General features: G+C 39.2%; 1 protein-coding gene across 7 annotated transcripts in view; it reads right to left on the minus strand.

Moving 5' to 3' along the window:
* Positions 1 to 5,634: 5,634 nt before the first annotated feature.
* Positions 5,635 to 22,936, minus strand: part of ZNF462 (zinc finger protein 462) — a 152,261-nt gene continuing 134,959 nt past the window's right edge. For 5 of the 7 annotated variants that reach the window (XM_017876697.1, XM_017876696.1, XM_017876692.1 and 2 more), the window contains 3 exons: positions 13,726 to 13,858; positions 7,481 to 7,604; positions 5,928 to 6,327 (listed from right to left, as the gene is read on the minus strand). In XM_017876697.1, coding sequence (XP_017732186.1) covers positions 6,120 to 6,327; positions 7,481 to 7,604; positions 13,726 to 13,858 — 465 coding nt within the window. In that variant the 3' untranslated portion in view covers positions 5,928 to 6,119. Of the gene's footprint in view, positions 6,328 to 7,437; positions 7,605 to 13,725; positions 13,859 to 22,936 lie in introns of all 7 variants that reach the window. The other 2 variants (XM_017876699.1, XM_017876698.1) reach the window with 2 other exon arrangements.

Below are 22,936 nucleotides of genomic sequence, written 5' to 3' on the forward strand. Positions count from 1 at the left end.
GGGGATGTAGAAGGGGAGAAGAATGCAATGTGGAGAAAAAGGTGATATCTATAATTGGAAAACAAAAGTTTCCCAGAAAGTTTCAGCTTACATTTCATTGGCCAGAAATGTGACATATGGTGTTCCTAGCTGCAAGGGAAGCTGAGAAATATATTTTTTAAAACTGGGTACATTACCATTCCAATTAAAATTAGGCTTCAACTAAGTAAGAAAAATGGGAGTGATAGCTATTGGGCAGGCAATTAACCAACCACCATTGCCTTTGTTAGTTGAATATAGTCTTTGTTAAACTTAAATCTGATTGTGTCAATCCCTTTTATTGAGTTCACAACTCTTACAGGCATCCCCACTTCTTTATGGAAACTCTTTGGCATGATATTGGACGCCCTCATGAATTCTCTGATCAACCTTTCTAGCTTTGGCTTATCTTCCTCTCTTGGCATTCCTCATCGGGTCATCCAATACCACTTGCCACTCCCAGAACACCAGGCTCAGCACTTTTCACCTCTATGATTGCATAAATGCCCCCTTTTCCACCTGGAATGTCCTCTCTCCATCACTTTTTCTTCCTGGCATATACTCCAGACTAGTCATTTAAGACTCTGTTCAATGGTCTAGCTTTTCCAGTGTTAACCACTCCCCATCCCTCAGGCGGCCAGTTCCTCCCTCCTCCTTGTTTCTGAATGACCTTATACTGTTTTGTGAATTGTCTCTGCAAGCCCCAAATGAAGTCAACATAAACAATTTATCATTGGTGCTTGCCATCAGTGTTGGCATCATAGTTTTCAGTAGGTCTTGGGCCATACAAAATTGACTAAGAATTCTTCTCCTTCTAATTAAGCACATTTTGTTGAGTCTTAACATCATTTTAGAGATAACTCAAATATGAAAATCCAGCCTCTCAATTGTGAATATCTGGGCTATGATAAAATATCTAGAAATTTTTATATTGCAATAAAAGTATGCAAAATGAATGGTTGAATATTGTTATCTTCATTTTACAAATAAGGAAACTAAGACAACGGGGTTTAAGTAGCTTGCCTGAAATCACACAATCAAGTGGGTCACCTGGGATTTGAATCCAGGTGGGCTGACTTTAGAACGTACATTCATGATCATGGTATTGCCCTCTCTTTTGTATATTCAAGGACATGATTAAGTTATTACTTCCATTCATGGCTGGTGTTGGTGCAAATTAATAATACCCTTTTGAATGCTAATTGTACCTTTGATAATTTATTTTAATGAAATTATCCAAAAGTGTGGCTGGGGATGCCATGGGCAAGATGTTGTCTACATTATTATTTATAATATTGCAAAATCTAAAAATCTAAATGTTCAATCACTCATGAGTTATATATTATAGTTATGTGTTTCCATTCAATGTTATGTAGTTTTGAACATTTTTAGTTGTGAAGACTCTATAGCAACATGGAAAATATACTATTAAGTGAAAAAAAGGACGTTTTAAAATTGATTAGAGCCATGTAAAAAGTGCTCAGGAATGAAACTAGTAGAAAACATTCCTGGATATGGATGTGGGAAGTAGGAAAGTGACTTTATTTTGATGTCTCCTCTAATATTGTCACATTAATAATTGTAAACATAAAGTTTTAAATTCCGAAGGTAAAGACTTCTCCAATCCTAAAAGCTCCACCTGTTTGCATGAGTGGAGTGTACACACAAGTGTACAAGTGAAAGGAAGTGAGAGATACTTTTGTTTTGCTAAGCTTATTCCTCTGAGAGGTATGCCATAATGGTGGCAAATAGTGAATCAATAAGTATAGTTGTAAGGAAAGAACATACAGTAAGTTTTGTTAAACTTAGGACTAAAAGACTTGACGAATGTATGTGAGTAACCAATTTCTTTTATGCCTCCCTAAGTCAAGTATGTTCTTTTGGATGGACAGAAAAAAACACATTTACCATCAAGACCATGTTTCCCAAGGGTTGCCACGATCAATGCAGAAGTGCAGTCAAAGCCTCACACCAGGAAGCTAACGGGTCCAGCAAGCCCCAAACATCTCCAGTGGAAGTCACATCTCCAAATGTTGCATATCTATGCTCACTATTCACGAGCTGTCAGAAGACACATCTCACGTCTGTCCTGTTTCTTGATATAGCTAGCACCAAATATTTGCTCCGAAATCTTGGTTAAGTGCATGGGCAATGCGGTGGGATCAGCATCCTGTACCTTCCAAAGAACAGTTTCTTTCTCTACCAGTTCCTGACTACGGTGGAGGCTGCTTGGTCACGTGTTCTTCCTAAGCACACTGGAAGCTCATACACTTACCAGTCCCTTTGTGGACAGGTGGAACCATGCGACTAGATCCAGCCCATAAAAAGAGACTGAAAGTGATGTGTGCTACTTCCTGGATCAGGCATTTGAGTGGGTAAAACACTTCCAAGCTCTCAGCATTGACCTTGAGATTCATGTGTTGAGATGACAGCATCACCAGATGGAGCAACCCAGACCCCCGAGTCAACAGGTCTAGGACACCTCACAGACATTCACAGGGAATATGTGTAAGAATCAAATCTCTATGCTGCTAGGCCAGAGATTTCAGGATTTGCCTCGTTGCAGCCCCTACCATGACTTATATAGCAATAAATTCCATTTATTTCACATAAACAAAGTGAGAATATGGATTAGACATGAACTCAGTAAAAGCATTGTTCATAAAATATTTCATGGAGACCATGTTTACTGCAGTGAAGTCCATTAAGTCACTTTCTCTCCTTTCTGAAAACATACAGGAGAAACTTCTCAACCTGCAGTCCTTAGAAAAGGTTGAGTATCTGTTGAGTATTTGAATATAAAACGTTACTCAGAACGCGATCTTATTGATAGGGATGGGGAGGAGGAAGGGTGAGAACCAAGTTTTTGGAATGAACACTGAACAAATGATCCAGGAGCCATACTTCTAACACTGGCAGAGGCAGATAGTGTAATAATAATCTGAGTTAATAATTATGTTGTTGATTTTAATTTCCTTTTCTTCTAGGCTTCAGGACTATTAATTTTTCCATTGATTTATAACAGGGTAGCTCAAAGAATAAGCTAATGGTGACAATTACAACTGCAGGATGTGCAGTAAGGTAGTTTGTGGCACAGGCTTTCATAAGCAAGTGGGGCAATACTGAAATGGATCCTGTGCAGTGGGTGTGACTTGCAGTTAGCTTAAAGTGACTGTGCTTGTGGATTCAGGGTCCCCAGATGCTGTTTAATCACTGGCACTTCCTCCTTCTGAAGTTCACACATCACTTTGTTTCACATTTTTGATGGAAAATATTCCTTCCCTAAAACTCCCTCAGTTAGTGATGAATACCTGATGCAGAAATACTAACATTTGAAAATCTCAGCTGAACCTCAACCTCACCTCAGCTTTACCTTGGCTTTCCATACCTGTGTAGATTCAATGACTTAAAATATCTCATGTACAAGCATTGAAAGATAGTGCTGTAATATTTCTAGATTTCCTATCTGTAGTCATATCTGTAAATGATTTACAACAGATGCACATAGACACATGTGAAAAAAATTCTTTATTAATTTCTCACATTTCATTACAAAATGTATGTTGCAAACAACTTGAATAACCTACTTGTGGTTTTTTTGTTTTTTTTTTTTAATTTTGTTTTGTTTTAAACCCTTGGCTTCAAGGACTCAGGGTCTCCCTATCTTTTATGAAGTTTTGGGAAACACTGGTTACTAGAGTCAATAGGTTATCATTTTGCTATTTATTTTCTTCTCTCAAGCTCTGAAAAAAATGTCCTCTGTATAAATTAAACAACAACAAAAAATGTTGTAAATTCTATGTCATTACAGTCAACAGAATTATAATAATGCATCCAAAATGTGCGGCCACAAAATATCAGGTATATGTTTGAAAAAGAAAAAAAATGACATTCTAGCCTTGTTAAAAGGATAATGGTCCCATATTTTTATTAACAGGTTAGCAAAACAAAATCCAATGGATTACAATATTTACATGTTATTTGAAAAATAAAGTAGTGATTAAAAGCGATCGTCACAATTATGTTTCTTTTTTTTTTTTTCTCGTTTCTTTCTTTTTTGTTGTTTTTGGGTAAACCATTACCAAACACCCAGAATTCCAGGTATGGAACTGGTTTAATACATTTGAAATGAGGCAATTAAAACAAATATAGACACAAATGAATTCTTTGTCTGGATAAGTTCAGCACTTTCCCCATTTTCTTGGGGTTTCCACATGATGTGCCCCCATCCGCTTAAAAAATTAAATACACCCTACAAATAAAATTCTTAACAGTAAGAAAATAAAAGAAGAACATGCTTTTCAAGTAAGCACTTATTCCACAAATGCAACATCTTTCCATGGATTTTATTTGAAGCTGTGTGGGACACTGTCATCTCAGCAATTCCCCTTCCCTTTCTTCCCTCCCACCCTCCCACAACCCTTCCAAGTAAAAAAAAAAACAAAACATGAAAACCAAAGGACTCACACATGCACACACACACATACACACACACACACACACACACACGCACATCCAAGCACACGCACACACGGGCTTCTAAAACCTAGGCTTCAAGAAAAGTTCTTTTCTATTTTTTGGAACGAAACCCTTTGTTCACAATCAGAACATATTATAAATGTAAGCTTAGATTTCGTCTAAGCTGCTCCCTCCTGAAAAAGCTGATATGGGGGACAGAGCAGCTGGCAGCTAGACTTAAAAAAAAAAAAAAAAAGAAAGTAGTTCTCCAGGCTCCTTGTAGGATATATGTTATTTCTTGTCCACTCTCACCAAAGGGATGGGATTCTAGCACATCCCCTCGTCCCCTAAATAAATGAAAACCCCCCGTAAAACACAAATGCCAGCAGAAACAAAACACAGATTTTAAAATCACACACAAAAGCCAGCCAATCCTAACAGAAATTATTTGTGTGAGACGGATAATGCGTGAATTTGACAGGCAACAAAAGGGTGAGGAGGACCTCCTCGTCTGGCCCACAAGCTGCATAGCTGTGCCGAAAGTTTGGTTCTTTAGTTAAATTAAAAAAAAAAAAAAAAAAAGAAAGTTAACTTCTTTGTTATTTCCATGTTTAAAATAAAAACATTCCTATTCACAAAAAACTAAATCTCCCTTGCCCGAAATTAAAACAATAACAACACACACACGAAAAACAATTCATATGAAAAACTGAATTGTGCTGTGTTTGTAACACTCAAATTGATAGAAAATAAACATGTGGCAAACAAAACTCCACAATCACCTTAAAATTAGCTCACATGAATCTACCAAATTCTAAATTATAGTTGAACACTAATAAACAGCTTACCTGGAATAAAGGATGACAATTCACAAACAGTTATCTAATAATTAAAGTCTGTTTCTTTTTTTTGTTTTGTTTTTTACTAAAATAATTAAAAAAATCACAGTATTTTAAGAAATAAAACCCACATGGGGATTTTAAGCACAATTTGTGTTCCTTTCTTTAAAACTCTTTTTTTTTTTCTCCATTCACCATCTTGCCCAGCAGTTCTCTCTACATTTAACCACAACGACGACAGGTAGTACTGACAAATGCAGAGAGTTCCCTTGGTTAAGTTTGAGGTACTAGGAAACAGGTGACTGTTTTATGCAAAGCAGTTTTTTTTTTTTTGTTTTCTGTTTTTTGTTTTTTTCCCAAAGCGGCTGCAGTTAGGTCTTGAAAAGCTTAAGGTATTAAAACTAGAAAACGCACCAAAAGTTGTGCGTCAAAAGTTGCTCCCCAATGGTAAGTCTTCTACTGTCACGGAGCTTCTGTTTCCATATACTGTCCAAGACCACCACAGGGTGCACCGTACCCTTGGGAGGTGCTTCCATATTCCGCAACAAATGAAACTTCCATGATGAAGATCCGGAAGAAAAGATGTAGTGATGGAAAAGGAGCCACATATTCCAACCATTTAAATAACTTTAATTTACATACTCACTCACACAGGTACCAGTGCTTTGAAAATAGATTGTTCAGTCCTAAAAAGCAGCTTTGTTCTGTCTTCTCTTTTCTGTCCCTCCCTTCTCAGCCCAAGCCAGCCCTCCCACTTTTTCATCACTGTTCAAGTAAGGTTTGATTAAGGATTTCACCAAACGCTTATTCTTTTTTGGCCTCTGCATTCTCCAGGAGAGATTTGTCGGCAGTTACTACACAGATGGCTACTGTTTCATTCTTTAGGGAAAAGTCTATCCCAATGGCCTCGTCATCTTCCTTTTCCTCTATGGAGGGCATTTTAACACTGTTCTCCATGATCTCTTTTGGGTGGATTTCTTCTCTGCTCACCTGCTTGGTGTCATTCAACGCCCTGAAAAAACATTTATCGAAGAGACAGATGAGTATAGTATATATATTTTCTTATTAAACAAATAAATAATAAAAACCCTCAAGTGTCTTTATTTTCCTGATCCTATAAAAGCCTTGGGGTTTCCTTTGAACAAATGCCATGGTGTATGACAAAATACCAAGTGATTCATCCCTGCTATGTTTTGCTTAGGTCATATATTTCTGTATCTTAAAGATTTAAACTTACAGAAGTATCCATTATTATATTATACATTGATTACACCATGTTTTGTTTCTAGATAAGCATAATCATTTTATGTTACTTCCTCTACTGGATCATCAGTGGTAATAGCAGGAATTGTCTTATGCTCAAAGTCATCAGCTGAACCCAGAAGCTTGGAGATTTGGTTATATTTATTAAGTCTAAAAGAGTAACTCAGGTACTAAAGATTTATTTGTCAGGTCCTGAAACAAATCATGAAAACAAACTAAAAGCAAAAACTTAAAGATGGAACCCATGTCTTGGGAAGCGTGGTTATATTCTCTGAGGTCTAGACCCTTGAGGCTTCAGGGATCAAGCTTCAGGCTTCATATCACCACACAAGCCATGTTTCCTCCTGAAAAGACCACATCCTCGGTTCTTTCTGTGTCTGGTGGACTAACGGTGCCTTGTTGAGGGGCTGATTTTATGTTCAGGAATCTCATAAGTATTTTACAAGTATGCTCTCACCTACCTGGGAGGCAGGCAGAAGCTAGCTCTGTCCCCAAGGCAGTACATGGGAATGTTCAGGGCCACTCAGGGAATGGTCAGTCACAGAGGCAGGACAGAAGCCATATCTTTTGACTTCGATTCACGTTCTATTATAGAATGTCATGCTAATGAAAACTAAAGGGACATTGGCTGGAGAAAACACTATACTTCTGCACATGGGCTTGAGTGGGACTGGTCGTTAATAAAGATGATTTTTTTCCTTATTTGACTTGCGGCTGGGTGACCATTTTAAAAAACAACAGAAAAGGAGAAACTTGGTTCCTCACTATTGCCTCTCCTCCCATGGCCCAGAAATGTGACACAGAGGGGTGTATATACTGTCAGGGGAACCAAAACGAGAGCCCTTCCCTCCCTCCCTACCTCTTGCTTTGGACAAAGGCATCCTTGAGATGGCCCGACTTACATGCCGTGTCTCAGCACATGTCTTTCCCACTCAGAGCCCTGTGAAAACGCCCGTCCACAAAATTCACATGGAAAACGCTTCTCAGTGTTAATAGCAGCCCCGTGGTCAGAAAATCTCATCAGCTCTGCAAAGAGAAAGCAGAAGTGTTACCTGTGTGCTGTGGGAATCAGCAGAATAGGTAAGTCAGCATTCATTAGGATACCCTCTCTCCTACCTTCACTGATAAAGCCATGCGGTGAAAGCAATTTCCAGATTCCTTACTTTTTCTTAGGTTTCCCCCTTAGGACATTTTTTGAATAGCATTCAAGAACTGTTTCTGGTTCTTGGGCCCCGACACCTCATTTCTCCTCACCTCCCCAAAGCTTCTATCACATAATCTGGGTCTTTCTTGACTGAAGAGCCCCTTGCCCATTCCAAAGGAATCTGAGCATTATTTTTTCCAATTTATTCTCTCCTTTGTGTGATGATTTATATCAGTGCCTCATAGGTTAGCATCTATTCATTTCCTTTTTGACACAGGTTTATCTTTGTTCACTGAAAAGAACATAGGCTACCAAAAGCCCTGGACCAGGTTATGTGTTGTGGACCTCAGGGTTTCTACTTGTTCCAAGTAAGGCTGAAGGCTCATGTCTTGTGGTCATCCATTATAGGTATTATAATCAATACCTTACAGGGCGGTTATGTGCACTGAATGAGATCTGCAAGCGAAGACTCTACCATGAACATGAATCTGGATGAGTGGGAACCAGTATGTGAACACATGTGCCCAGCTATTGAGAGATCCTGGCTAGCTGCCCGGCACCTACCCCTCAATTGGTGGTATTCATGAATACGGGGATACGCAGACATTTCTGGACGGTCTGTTGTAAACATCAAATACTGACTTAGTTGTTCTGTTTCCTCCATGGTACTAGGCACATGGTAGAAGTCTGATAAATGTGGATTGGCTGTTTAACTGTTTTCAGGCCATGTCTTCTGGCAAACTCAAAGATAAGAGCTTATATGGCCATTGTGTTAGCCTGAGTTCCTAGCCCATGTGTGTTTCATTATACCAGAGGGCCAAGTCTTCATGTAGGTAATAAATGGCAGGACTTTGCCAGTTCTGCAGCCGTGTTGCAAAGTGAGGGTATCGCATAGGGAAGTGTTGATCATCTTTACACTCTGATCACTCTGGTCCACACATACAAGACATTACAGGAAGATGCCTCCTGGTTGAAATGCCCCATCTAATAAGATTCTCAGGACGATGTTAACAGGATGGGGGGCTCTGTGATGCCTTAATCTTCAGCACAAACAGCTATGTGACTGGGGCCAGTTTTAACAAAAGATGAAACATTTTCTCACAAATTAAGAAGATCACCACACAAGCCATTAAAAATAATTGCACAGACTATCTTCCTTGATTCTTTTCATTGGAAATGAGACAGCACCATCTGCTCTGCGCATTAATTCCTTAGCAGGGATTATCTTGGGCAAGAAATCAACAGAATGCCTTCCTGACTCCTCCCCAACTGCATAATGAGAGGGGGGTGGGGAGGATTCTGCTGGGGTTAATTTTGATTTCTTCATGCCTGGATTCTTCTCTTTCAAATCATCCCTGAGCTTCCTAGGCAGGACCTGCAGCATGTCCATATTCAGTCCAGCGCTTGCGTTTAGAAAGGAGGTAGGGAGTGGGGTGGCTGCGACGCTGTGAATCCCCTAAACTGAGGGTATCTGATAAAAGTCTAAATTGCCAATAAGAGGAATAACATTCCTGGTACACTTGCTCCTTTACCCTTAATCTGTAAACAGGAAACCAGTCATCTGTCCTTTCCAATGGCACATAATAAGTTCCATCCTCAAAGGAGGAGGCCACTGGGCACTGGCCACTCTTCCAAGAGCTCTCCACCAGCCCGAGAGCTGTGCGCAAGCCACCTCCTGCCCTCTGCTCCTAGAAGCTGGGATGTCTGGCAGAAACGCCCGAGGCTATTGTGTACATTTCTTCTTCTTGCCAAGAATATACCTAGATGGTGGAAAGTTGATTCTGGGTCTATTCAAAGGAGTTGGGACAAAGGAGGCTGCTCTTTCAAGGATTGGTGAGGGGGAAGGGAAGGTTTAGGCTTCTAATTCCCATTAACATGACTGGAAGTTACTCATGTAAATCCCCCACCCTCTGAGAGGAATACGTGCTTCTCCACCCTGAGGGCTTTTTTGTTTTTTTCCCCCATGTAGTAAAGCTCATGAATGTGGATACTATACTTTTTCCAGTGAGAAGCGGGGACCCTGAAGTTCTTTCCAGCCAACCCACTCCAGTGTAATGCCACAGTGCCAAGTAGAAGGGGGCTGCCAAGTAGGGTAAAATGAGGAGGTCTGTCTCGTGTCCCACACACATCCCAACCACCATCTTCTAAATTCGAGTTTTCTTTCTTTCCTTTTCTTTTTGTATAAGGAGTCACAGGGGAGCAGAAGCCTAGAAGGTATTTTGCCTTTATAACGCTTATAACCTTTGAAATCACACATGCTCAGCTTTAGAGATTAAAAAGCCACAATAATATCCAATGAGAAATAATTTATTTTCAGAGGAGAAAAGGCAAGGCCATGGAGCATTATGAAGAAAAAGGAGTCTTTCTGTCAAAAGTATCCTCTCCCAGAAAACTCTGGTAGTAGTGCAGAGATGTTAAGAAATCATTGTGAAGAACATACTCATGAAATGGTTTGAAAAGAAAAAAAAAAAAAAAAAAAAAAGCCATGCTTCTCCGATCACAACCATTTCCCTTGTAAGAAATGGATTAATACAGCCCCTACTGATAAAAGTAATAAATTTATGAGAACAATCAACCTATATGGTAAGGATGTTTTATTTGTCCATGTCTTTTTCAGGTTAACTGTAGGCACAGGGTTTTTGAAAGGGTAGTATATCTTGGCTGTCATTTCCTGCTGACTGTCTTGATCAGGGGTTCAAGAGCCAAACTGGAACTCCCCTTTGCAAACCCATAGTCTTCAGCCCTGGCATCATGGTAGGAGGGTGAGTGCAAGTCAGGAAAAGGAACAGGGAACACCCTGGAGGGAAGTAGCCCACCAATAGGCTTCCTTTGTTTGCAGACAGAACAAGCAGAAAACACAAAGAAATTCTGCAAAACGGCTCCTTAGAGCAAGGTCCCAAAGGCTACTGAACCCACAGATTTCAGGGCCAGGTCCCCTTCAATGAAGATTACACTACTCGAGGCATTGGGAAAGTGATGTGTAGGGTAAGAAGAGGGCTTGCCTTTGGAGCCAGAAGATGTAAATTTGAATTGAATTTCATCTCCAGGGTTTATGTTTTTTTGTTGTTGTTTGTTTTGTTTTTTACTTTGAACATGCTCTTAAATTTCCTGGGTCCTAATTTTCCCATTTGTGAAATCACAAAAATAACACCTACATTGCAGGCTTATCATTTATTAGGTAACTGCTATATTCTAGGAACTCGGCGAAGGTCTTGTGTGTTATCTCATTTGATCTTTACAACAACCCATAGAACCACACCCTGGATAGCCAAAACAATCTTAAGCAAACAGAACAAAGTTGGAGGCACCACCTTACCTGACTTCAAAATTGACTACAAAACTATAGTAATCAAAACAGCATGGTACTGGCATAAAAACAGATACACAGACCAACAGAACAGAATAGAGAGCCCAGAAATAAATCCACACATTCATGGTCCATCAGTTTTTCAACAAAGGTGCCAAGAACACATAATGGGGAAAGGGCAGTCTCTTCAATAAATGGTATTGGAACAGGTGGATATCCACATGCAGAAGAATGAAATTAGACCCTTATCTCACACCAGATACAAAAATAACCTCCAAATGAATTAAAAACTTGAATATAAGACCTAAAACTATAAAACTACTAGACAAAAACAAAGGGGAAAAGCTCCATGACATTGGTCTGGGCAATGATTTTTTGGATATGACCTCAAAAGCATGGGCAACAAAAGCAAAAACAGATAAACAGAATTACATCAAACTAAACAGCTTCTGCACAGCCAAGGAAACAATCAACATAGTAACAGACAACCTATGGAATGAGTGATAATATATGCAAACCATACATCTGATAAGAGATTAGTACCCATGCTATATTAGAAAATCAAGCAACTCAATAGAAAATAACCTGATTAAAAAATGGCAAAGGATCTGAGTAGACATTTCTCAAAAGAAGACACAAATGGCCACCAGGCATATGAACAAATGTTCAACATCACTAATCATCAGGGAAATGCAAATTAAACCACAATGAGCTATCACTTCACACCTGTTAGAGGCTATTATCAAAAAGAGTAAAGATAACATGCTAGAGAGAATGTGGAGATAAGGGAACTCCTGTGCACCTCAGCGTTGGTGGGACTGCAAATTTGTGCAGCTGTTAGGGAAACAGCATGGAGGTTTCTCAACCAATTAAAAGTAGAACTACCACATTGATCTAGCAATCCCACTTCTAGGTATATCCAAAGGAAATGAAAGTAGGATATTGAAGACATATCTGCACTCTCACGTCCACTGCAGGGTTATTCATAATAACCAAGATAAGTAATCAAGCTAGGTGTCCATCAAAAAATGAATGGATAAAGAAAATGTGGTATATACACACATGAAATACTATTCACCATTAAAAAATATGAAATCCTGTCATCTGTGACAACAGAGATAAACTTGTAGAACATTATGTTAAGTGAAACGAGCCAGGCACAGAGAGGCAGACACAAATACTGCATGATCTCACTCATATATGGGGAATCTAGAAAAGGCAAACTCATACAAGCAGATAGTAGAATGGTAGTTACCAGGGGCTTGGGGATTTGGGGAGATGTTGTTCAAAGGATACAAAATTTCAGTCAGATAGGAAGAATAAGTTCAAGAGATCTATTGTACAACACAGTGACTACAGTTAATAACAACATATTGTATACCTGACAATTGCTAAGAGAGTAGATTTTAAGTGTTCTCACCATAAAAATGACAAGTATGTGAGGTAATGCATACATTAATTAGCTTGATATAATTTTCCACAATGTATATGTATTTTGAAACATATTATACATCATAAATATATGCAATTTTATCAATTAAAATAATTAAAAAATAAATTTAAAAGTCTGAAATCTGAAGTTTTAAAGTTCAAAAAAAAATCTTTACAACAATCTTAGGAGGGAGGTGATATTATTCTCATTATTATGACTGTTATTATTTTACAGATGATGAATGTACAAGGAGATAAAATAATTTACCCGCAGCCGTCTAGATAGTAAGTAGCAGAACTGGAAACCAAATTCGGCAGGCTAAATGCATAGTCCTCTCTAGTCATGAGATTAAAGAAAAATGTTATATAAAAACCACCAGCACTGAGGCTAGCACATAATGATGCTCAGTAACGGCAACTATTCTCATCTCTGGGTCGATATCTGCAATGTTGATTTCTGATGTTTATGTTATCCACGTGCTTTTGATAAATCTGCAATGACTAAAGTAACATATCTCAACCTATATTCTTGTATGTATAGTCTGGGGTTTTCCACAATATTCTATGCTGAACAATATAGAAAACCAACTCTGAATCACATAAATGTATATCCACAACTAAATATACTTTTGAAAACTTTTTCATTCTGAAATAATTATAGACTCACAGGAAGTTAGAAAAATAGTACCAAAGTCCCACAAAACCTTCCCCAGTGTATTCTGTAAATACATAGTTGAATGAAAGAGGTGGTCTCTCTTTCTCTCTCTTTACAAAGCAAGTCAGAGCACAAAGGGGGTTAAGAAAAGGGTCATGCAGAGGGACATCAGGGGGTAGGGGCTCAAGTTCTTTGCACTCTCCCCTACAGCCCCAGCAGCAGTAATTTTAAATAAGCATTCAACTGGAAGTTCATTCTCATTCCTCTAGAGCATTACAGTGTCATCCATCTTGCTGTCTGCTTGTCCTTATTCTGAAGATTCCCTAGATACCAGTTTTCCTTATTAAAAACAAATCACTGCCATCTATTTTTTCAACAAACATATATCTATAATTAGGGAGAAAATGTCTGTTTTCCTTGGCGTTTCTATAGCTAGTAATAGTTTACAAAGACACAGCTCTTGATGTGTTTCCTAAGTCAGTCTGTTCTGCTACTTAACTAAGAAGGATCATTCCTTCTGTTACTCCTACAACAATCTCCTGCCTCCCTTCTGTCTCACTACGGACATGACAGATGCCATCTGGGATTGGGAGGGCAGGATGAGACTAACCTCTGTCTTCAGTCTTGCTGTTCATTTCTTCTTCCTTGTCCTCATCATCGCTGCTGGAGCTCTCCATTTTCTCCTTCATCTGTTCCAGCTGATCCAAGTTAACCCGTCCAACCAGCTCAAAGTTACGGCTTACCTGAAAAAGGCCCAAACAAATGATGGAATAATAAGCCGCAGACCAAACAGGGTTCTTTCTGATGGAGTGATCTTTCCGACATCATTTTACTGTGACTGTGGTTTCGCAACCAGGACCAAACAACTCCAGGGCCTAAGAGTTCTTTGACTTTGTTTTGACTCTTTCGGAGATGGAGCTACCCTTTGCTCCTGCATTCCATCATTTTCACGGGAACTTTTGCACACTGGACCTTGATTACCAAACTTGTGAAGAAACATGAGCTGTGGTATGCAGGAGACCAAAAGTAAAACGAAACCTAGAGTATAGAGTAAATATCCAAAACACACTTTTTATTTTAGTTGAATTCAAAGGTATAACCCTCATAACAACCCAAGTTTCAAATACTTCTGCAGGTGAAGAAATTCTGCAAGCATGCTGAGCACTAGCAATGAGACACAATACAAGCTTCTTTGCCATGATCCCAACAACCAGGGTGTTGCAGGGTGTCTCAGCCTAGGCCAGATGACAGCCATCTGATCCTGAATTCTAGTTTAAATGGAAGATAATTATTATTACTGTCAAGTGTTACTACTGTTTTTGAAGCTGACCACAGCCTATGTATCAAGGCTGGGATTATCTGAGAAAAACCTAGATGACTAACCCCTAAAAGCCCTTTTAAAGTGTCAACTATGGCTGGTTTTTATTTATGTAAAATGTGGTCAGAATAATGTGGAAATCCAAGCTTTCTTCAAAATATCATTGGAGGGAAACAAAAATCTATACTAAGAAAAGTCTTTAATGATTTTCCATTTTGGGTTCTCAGATCAATGGCAGCACAAAATGTACCTTCATCATGAATTGATTTTCAGAACCTCTCCAGTTGCATGCATAGAATGATCAGGAATGAAAAGCTGGTGCAGGGTTAAAGTCAAAAAACTGCCACGGGCTACGCATCTTTGTAAGGTGTTATGCTCCCCTTCTTGGAGGCATGGGGAAGGTACACACAAGATGAATGAGACCTGGTTCTGGCCTCCAGAGGCTCCCAGTTGAGTTGAAGAGGGAAGACAGACATCATTAACTAGATTCCAAGGCAGACTTCCCTAGCTGCCACAGTAGAGACAGTGTGATGAAGGCACAGGAGAGGAAAGAGATAATTTACAAGACAATTCCAAAATAGTCTCTGGGACAAAGATTTGCTGAACGCCACTGATTCCATGTGCTTGGCAGATGGGAACATCATTACTGACTGTGACAAATTTAAAGAGCCTCAGAGTACCAGGCCTTAAAGACACTGAGGCAGAATACTGTCCCAGCAACATCCTGTAAGAGATAGGTAGCATTCAGAAGGAGGAGAACTCAGGGAAAAACCTCTTTTAAAACAGGAGAAACAATATACTGATCTATCTATAACAATGAAATCCATGAAATTAGTTAACTTTGAAAACAACTCAACATGGGGGTGGACAAGACGTAGACAACAATCCCAATGCTAAACAAGCAGGGAAGGCAACTTCTTGTTTTTCTCAATTAAACAAGCTGTAAAAATTAAGGGACTAAGGCAAGAGGAAGAGAAAGAGGTCAATTTCGAATCCTGATTTCTCTTTCTTCCCCTCTAAGTCCACAGTAACGGTTTCCAAAGGAGTTTTGCTTGTAACACCTTACTAACTAGGGCTTTAACATTTTCACTGATTTCCTTTTATGACATAAAAGTAAAAAGGGATAGCACAAGAACATGTGCTTTGAATTCAGAGACCTGAGTTCAAGTTTAGGATTTGCCATTAACCACTAGATTCTGGATTAATCACTCAGTATATGTCCTTGATACATTTATTTGTGAAAGGAGGTCAGCATAGTGCCTGAAACACAACAGTCCCCCAAAATGTAATTTCCTTTTCCTTTTCTGGGAATGTGAGCCTTTTCTAGTTTTGGCTCTTGGGAATGCTTACAACGAGCATTGTAAATGCATATTTACAAAGTTATGTTTAGCCACAAAGTCTACATTTTAGCCAAATAGCATTTATGATAAATATTTGAATAAAAAGTTTTCTGGCTTGCTAGTTTTTCAGGAAAAGTGGGCAAGGTTCCAATTTGCCTAATTTTAAATACATTTGAAGAAAAGTATTTTTAAGTGACTAGTACATAAAAGGCAGCCTTTCCTGAGCCACTTTCTCCTGCACTTCTCACCATTAGTAATCAGGGAAACTATAAATATGTGTAAAGGACATAAGGGGTGGGCTGTCACCAGGAAACAAAAATAATGAAACCAAGGAGACCAAAGAAGAATCCTCAAACATCTGCTTTAATCCAGTTGTTTTGATTGATTGATTGATTGATTGATTGACTCATTCATTCATTGATCAAGGATTCCTGGAGGGCTGGCTTGCTGTGTGCCAGTCTCTGGGGTCCACACTGGAACCCCTGCTTCTTTTGGAGCTCTTGGTGACAGAAGGAGATCTGTCACCAAACCAAATGTTATGTTTTTCCCCCCTCATTCTGGGTTTTTTTGAAGACTGTATTTGTCCATTTTCCCAGCACCATCATCCCTTCACTGGAAAACTGTTAACATTTTAAATTCTGCATGATTTTAAAATAGTACATGACATTTTCACAGTATGATGTTCATCCCAGGCTAACCCAGGATTTATTTGGTCCTGAAGATTTCTAAAATCTTTGCTAGGCAATTAAAAGATTTAAAATGAGAACTAAAATTTTGCTATGTAATTAGAATATTTTAAAATAAAAACTCTTTATTGTTTTGGGTTATGACGGTATTTGAAATCCCCAAGCCATCCATCTAAATATTAATCCTAACACAAAAGGAAGACTCTTTTCTGCATTCCTGAGCCCATTATCATTGTTTACCTGGATGACTGCAAGCCCCTTCCCCTCCCATGTTCGTCTCCCAGCACCTACTCTTGTCCCTTCTTGTACCTGATTCTTTAGTGTGGTCAAAGCAATTTTTAAAAAAATTTAAATCTTTTCATGTCAGTCTCTGCTTGCCCTGAGGATGAAATACAAATTTCTTACTGCCATTTACATGGCGGGCTCTCATGTTATTCTGGCCCATCTTCTCCAGGCTCCCCCTTGCTCCCACCACCCTGAACTTAAGGAGGTCCTGGAATATGTCATGCCCTTGAGGAGTCTGTGCCTCCACCATCTCACCTGTCTGAAACTTGCTCACGCCTGCCGGCTTCATGTGTTGAGTCCTTAATCTCCTAGCCCTGCTTCTGTCACTTCTTCTGGAAGATCTTCCCTAAATTCCTCCTGTGTTCAATATCCTTGCTCCATGTGTTCATAGCACTCTGCACCCCCACTTCAAAAGCACACCCCATTCAGTAATGAATTGTTTATGGCCTGCCCCTCCCCAGTCCAAATACAAACTATGAGAACAGACTTGCTGTGAGTCTTACTTACAGCTGAACCCCCACTGGCCAGCACAGTGTCTAGATTAAGAGAGGGTGTTATTCTCGCCTCCTGGCTACTGGATATCTTCATTTTCATTTAAAATAGTTTCTTTTATATAAATATTCACAAAAAAATTTATGAAAATACAGAAAAACTCATTTAAAGTCCAACTCCCTATACATAATAACTGTTAATGAATTACTGTATTTCTGTATTCCTGTTCTCTATCCGTAGCTTATTTACATTACTGTTATCATTTAAAACAAACAAGTGTATATCCAACTTTTTCATGCCTGGCACAGTGTACACATCATTCTCTGAATAAATATAATTTTTAATCACTACATAACATTTCATCAAGTGGATATATGACAGTTTACTTGACTACGCATTCCCGCATGAATTTACAGTGGATCATTTCTGGCTTTTCATTATTAAAAATGTTTGTTACAAAAAATAATAAACCTTATTGTATTTAAGCCTTTCTTTCATGCTTAGTTTTAATTTTATAGGCTAAATTTCCAGACGTGAAATTACAGCGTCAAAGTCAAAGGGTATAGACTTTATAAAAGTTCCCATATATTTTGAACTGATTACACCACTTTCTGGGCCCGGAGACTGGTGTGTATTTGAGTAACTCCTTGATGATGCAGACGACATATTGAGAGAAACACACTTTTTCCCTCTACAGATGAGAAGCAGTTTATTATCACTTCCCCAAAGGCCCACAGCAAAGGGAGAAAGAGCAAGCTTAAGAGTTTGAGATTTAGAACCCGGCTCCTTGCAGGCTCCTTCTGCAGGTGAAAGAAGCTGCATGTTCTTGAAGGGTGGATTGTTCAGACACATAATAATTCAGACTAGAAACCTATATGCCGATCTTTATTCCTGTGAAAGCTATTTGTGAATGCCCACTCATTCAAGGTCCCCTGTGAAGGCCACTAACCCAGAGTTTGGTGAAGTCATCCATCTAATGAGAATGTGAGATGAGGGCTGGGTGTGGTGGCTCACACCTGTAATCCCAGCACTTTGGGAGGCTGAGGTGAGTGGATCACTTGAGGTCAGGAGTTTGAGACCAGCCTGGCCAACATGGTGAAACCCCGTCTCTACTAAAAATATAAAAATTAGCCAGGCGTGGTGGCAGGTGCCTGTAATCCCAGCTACTTGGGAGGCTGAGGCAGGAGAATTGCTTGAACCTGGGAAGTGGAGGATGCAGAGAGCAAAGATCATGCCACTGCACTCCAGCCTGGGTGATAGAGGAAGACTCTGTCTCAAAAAAAAATGATAATAAAATAAATAAATAAAAATAAAAGTGAGATGAGGTGTCAAATGTTTTATCCTTTAACACTGAAGTGAGGACACTGCAAAACCACTTCCACACTCAAACTTAAAGTTCAAGCTTTGTCTATTCGTTGACTTTTAACTATTCAGCAAAATGGTTTAGATCTGGTCTTAGCATGTATTTCCATACTTCTGGCATATTCTAAGGCAATAATAATTATATGTGACTTACAAATATTATCAAGTTGACTATGCATTTTCATATTGTACTAGGGTAGCAAACCCAGTCTGATAGAAGACTGATATAAATGTGCTTGCTAATGACAGAATGGAACTGGAACCCTTGTCTTCAGATTACATTGCAGGCATCAAATAGGAGAGATTGTGATTGAGAAAGTCCACTTAATGTCTCCAGAGTTTTCAACTCTAAGGCTGCCCCTCTTACTTAACATTTGTACCTTCAAACAGAGGCACCCAAACAGGATGCTCATATTACCTAATACTGCATGTTGATGTTAAAAAGAATGCACAGTGCTGCAAAGATTTTGAATGACTTATAACACAGGCTGGTACACTTTTTGTGTAAAGGGTCAGATAAGTAAATATTTTAGGCTTTCTGGACCCTATGGTCTTTGTTACAACTATTCAACTGCTGTTGTAGCTCAGAAGCAACCATAAACAGTAAGTCAATGGATGAGCATGGCTGTCTTCCAATAAAGCTTTATTTAGGGAAAGTGAAATGTGAATTTCCTATTTCACATTACAGTTTTTTTGACAAGTTTTCAATCATTAAAACATGTCAAGACCATCCTTAGAGAGTGGACCATATGAAAAAGGAGGTGGGCCGGCTTCGGTCCATGCACCATAGTTTCCCAACCCCTGACTTACCAAGTGGGCTACTCAACAGACAGGTCTTCTTTGCCTGTCCTTAAAAATCAGAATGGGAATGAGGGAAAGAAAATAGTGGGAGAAAGATTCAGCAAAGTATTGTCTCTACGATTTCTTACAGCAAGACGGTCAAAAGTGCAAGTAAAAAAATCTTGCATTCTCAGATAAGAATACCTCAATGAGAGTTCTTGCAAAAGCTTCAAGGAAGGATATTCAAAGTTTGTCCATACTGTCCCAAATGGTAGAGTGTCTTTGTTTCCCATGGCTGAATAATATGCTATTGTGTATTTATGTACCACTTTTTAAAAAATGCATCCATCAATGGATAGTTAGGCTGCTTCCAGGTCTTGGCTATTCTATTGTGAATACTGTTGCAGGGAACAGAGGAGTGCAGTAGCTATTTGAGACACTGATTTTGTTTCCTTTAGTTAAATATCCAGAAGTGGGATTGCTGTATCATATGGTACTTCTATCTTCAATTTTCTGAGGAGCTTTCATGCTGTTTTCTCTAATGGCTCTCCCAACTTACATCCCTATCAACAGTGCACAAGGGTTCCCCTTTTCTTCACATATATCAAACCATCACATTGTACACCTTACATATATACAATTTCATTTATCAATTATACCTCAATAAAGCTGGGGGTGGGGGGGGAGAAAAGATATTCAGCCAAACAAACCAGTCAGGCAGTATTAAAGTTCTATGGAACCTGAGCCATGAAACTGTATTTGTTGTGCACTATGCTCCTCTCCAATTTTAAAACTACCTCTTATCAAGCAAGTAACATGCTGAATTGTGCTTCTCTGTTTAAACCTGTCTCACCTAGTTGCTTATAAACTCTTCCAGGGTAGCAACCATTTGTTATTTAGCTTTATAGGCTCAGTGTAGAGTCATCCACTTGACACGCAATAAATGCTATCTGAATTTACCAGTAACATGAAAACCCATGAAAGATCATAAAGTATAAAGACTTCATAATATTGCCATAAGATCAACCTACAGAATGGGAAAAAATTTTTACAATCTACCCACCTGACAAAGGGCTAATATCCAGAATCTACAAAGAACTTAAACAAATTTACAAGAAAAAATCAAACAACTCCATCAAAAAGTGGGCAAAGGATATGAACAGACACTTCTCAAAAGAAGACATTTATGCAGCCAACAGACACATGAAAAAATGCTCATCATCACTGGCCATCAGAGAAATGCAAATCAGAACCACAATGAGATACCATCTCATACCAGTTAAAATGGTGATCATTAAAAAGTCAGGAAACAACAGGTGCTGGAGAGGGTGTGGAGAAACAGGAACACTTCTACACCGTTGGTGGGACTGTAAACTAGTTCAACCATTGTAGAAGACAGTGTGGTGATTCCTCAAGGATCTAGAACTAGAAATACTATTTGACCCAGCCATCCCATTACTGGGGACATACCCGAAGGATTATAAATCATACTGCTATAAAGACACATGCACACGTATGTTTATTGCGGCACTATTCACAGTAACAAAGACTTGGAACCAACCCAAATGTCCATCAATGATAGACTGGATTAAGAAAATGTGGCACATATATACCATGGAATACTATGCAGTCATAGAAAAGGATGAGTTCATGTCCTTGGTAGGGACATGGATGAAGCTGGAAACCATCATTCTGAGCAAACTATCGCAAGGACAGATCACCAAACACTGCATGTTCTCACTCACAGGTGGGAATTGAACAATGAGAACATTTGGACACAGGATGGAGAACATCACACACCAGAGTCTGTCATGGGGAGGGGGAGGGGGAAGGGATAGCATTAGGAGATATACCTAATGTAAATGACGAGTTAATGGGTGCAGCACACCAACACGGCACATGTAACAAACCTGCATGTTGTGCACGTGTACCCTAGAACTTAAAGTATAATAATAAAAAAAATATTGCCATAAGATTTGCATCCCATGAAATAAAGTTGCTTGTTAATGAGAAAATAAGAGTGGACACTTTCTAAATGATTTTGTTTCAATACTTACCAAATATCGATTATGTGCTAAAAATAACCCCATAGTTTTCACATGTATCACTTATCCCTTATGACCATTGTGTAGTAAATGTGTTGCCTTCTATATTTGTAGGTGAAGAGCACAAAACAGGAAAGTGATAAAGCCAGGATTAGTTAGGACTCAGATCTCCGGATGACACAGCTCAAGCTTTTCCCATTATAATGCAAATCATCTGCAGAAATGCAAAATTACTCACAAAGTATGTCAAAACTACCATGGCTATACTGGCTGAACACAGGAAGGAGAAAGAAAAAGTATTAACAATAACGTGATATTGCAAAATGTGATGGGATAGAACAGTAGCATCCTTTCAGAATTTCTTTCAAAGTAAAAGCCTACGAATATTAAAAACAAAGCATGACAGAGTACCCAGAAGGATATAGAGCACAGAAGTCAAGGAAGATATCTACTTTCTTTTGTAATCACTGTGTCACAATCAGAAAACATATTTCCATCATACCTAACTTTTTGCAAAAGTCCAGACAAAATCACTTATTTGGAGAAACAGCATAAATTCAGACACAAGTACTCAAGGAAGCTAGGTGAAAGACATCATTAAGAAAGGCTTAGCCGGGCGCGGTGGCTCAAGCCTGTAATCCCAGCACTTTGGGAGGCCGAGACGGGCGGATCACGAGGTCAGGAGATCGAGACCATCTTGGCTAACACAGTGAAACCCCGTCTCTACTAAAAAAAATACAAAAAACTAGCCGGGCAAGGTGGCGGGCGCCTGTAGTCCCAGCTACTTGGGAGGCTGAGGCAGGAGAATGGCGTAAACCCGGGAGGTGGAGCTTGCAGTGAGCTGAGATCTGGCAGCTGCACTCCAGCCTGGGTGACAGAGCAAGACTCCGTCTCAAAAAAAAAAAAAAGAAGAAAGAAAGGCTCAGAGCTTTGCGGCTGGCCAGTTGAGCAGTTGTCAATCTCCTGGACCCAAAATGCAGAGGGAAAAGATGCTACTGGATGCTGCCACATTTTGCTTATTTGAACAGGATACTTAACATTTATTTAACAAACAACTCCTGAGGCTTTACTGTATGCTGGGCACTAGGTTAGATTTTGAAAGAAAGGTGAGATAAATAAATCTGCCTTAAGAAAGGAGAAGAAAAGTTCTATGTAAGGTTAGAAGCTGGGACGAAGACTTTTGACTGGGGAGTTTAGTGGATGGTTTCGAAGGTACAGGTAAAGAACATCTTCAAATGCCTATTTGAGAAATACTGTTTAAGGTTTTGCCGGACACACCCCTCTGAAAAACGGTCACACCTCTTGCTCATCTAATTCTGGTTTCTCTGTCTTCTACAACACACGGAAGAGATAGAGCTACGGTCAACAAATAAAGAAGCAGAACTACACGAGGGAAAGCAGAAATGAAACGGTATAGTCTTCTAGACAAGGCTTCAGCTTGCAGAAATCATTGTAGTTGATAAAGCTCAAGTTGCTAGCATTTAGTTCAGAAATAAAAGCAATCAAAAAAAAA

Source organism: Rhinopithecus bieti, unplaced genomic scaffold (genome assembly GCF_001698545.2).
Source record: "Rhinopithecus bieti isolate Rb0 unplaced genomic scaffold, ASM169854v2 scaffold_9663, whole genome shotgun sequence".
Classification (NCBI taxonomy): domain Eukaryota; kingdom Metazoa; phylum Chordata; class Mammalia; order Primates; family Cercopithecidae; genus Rhinopithecus; species Rhinopithecus bieti.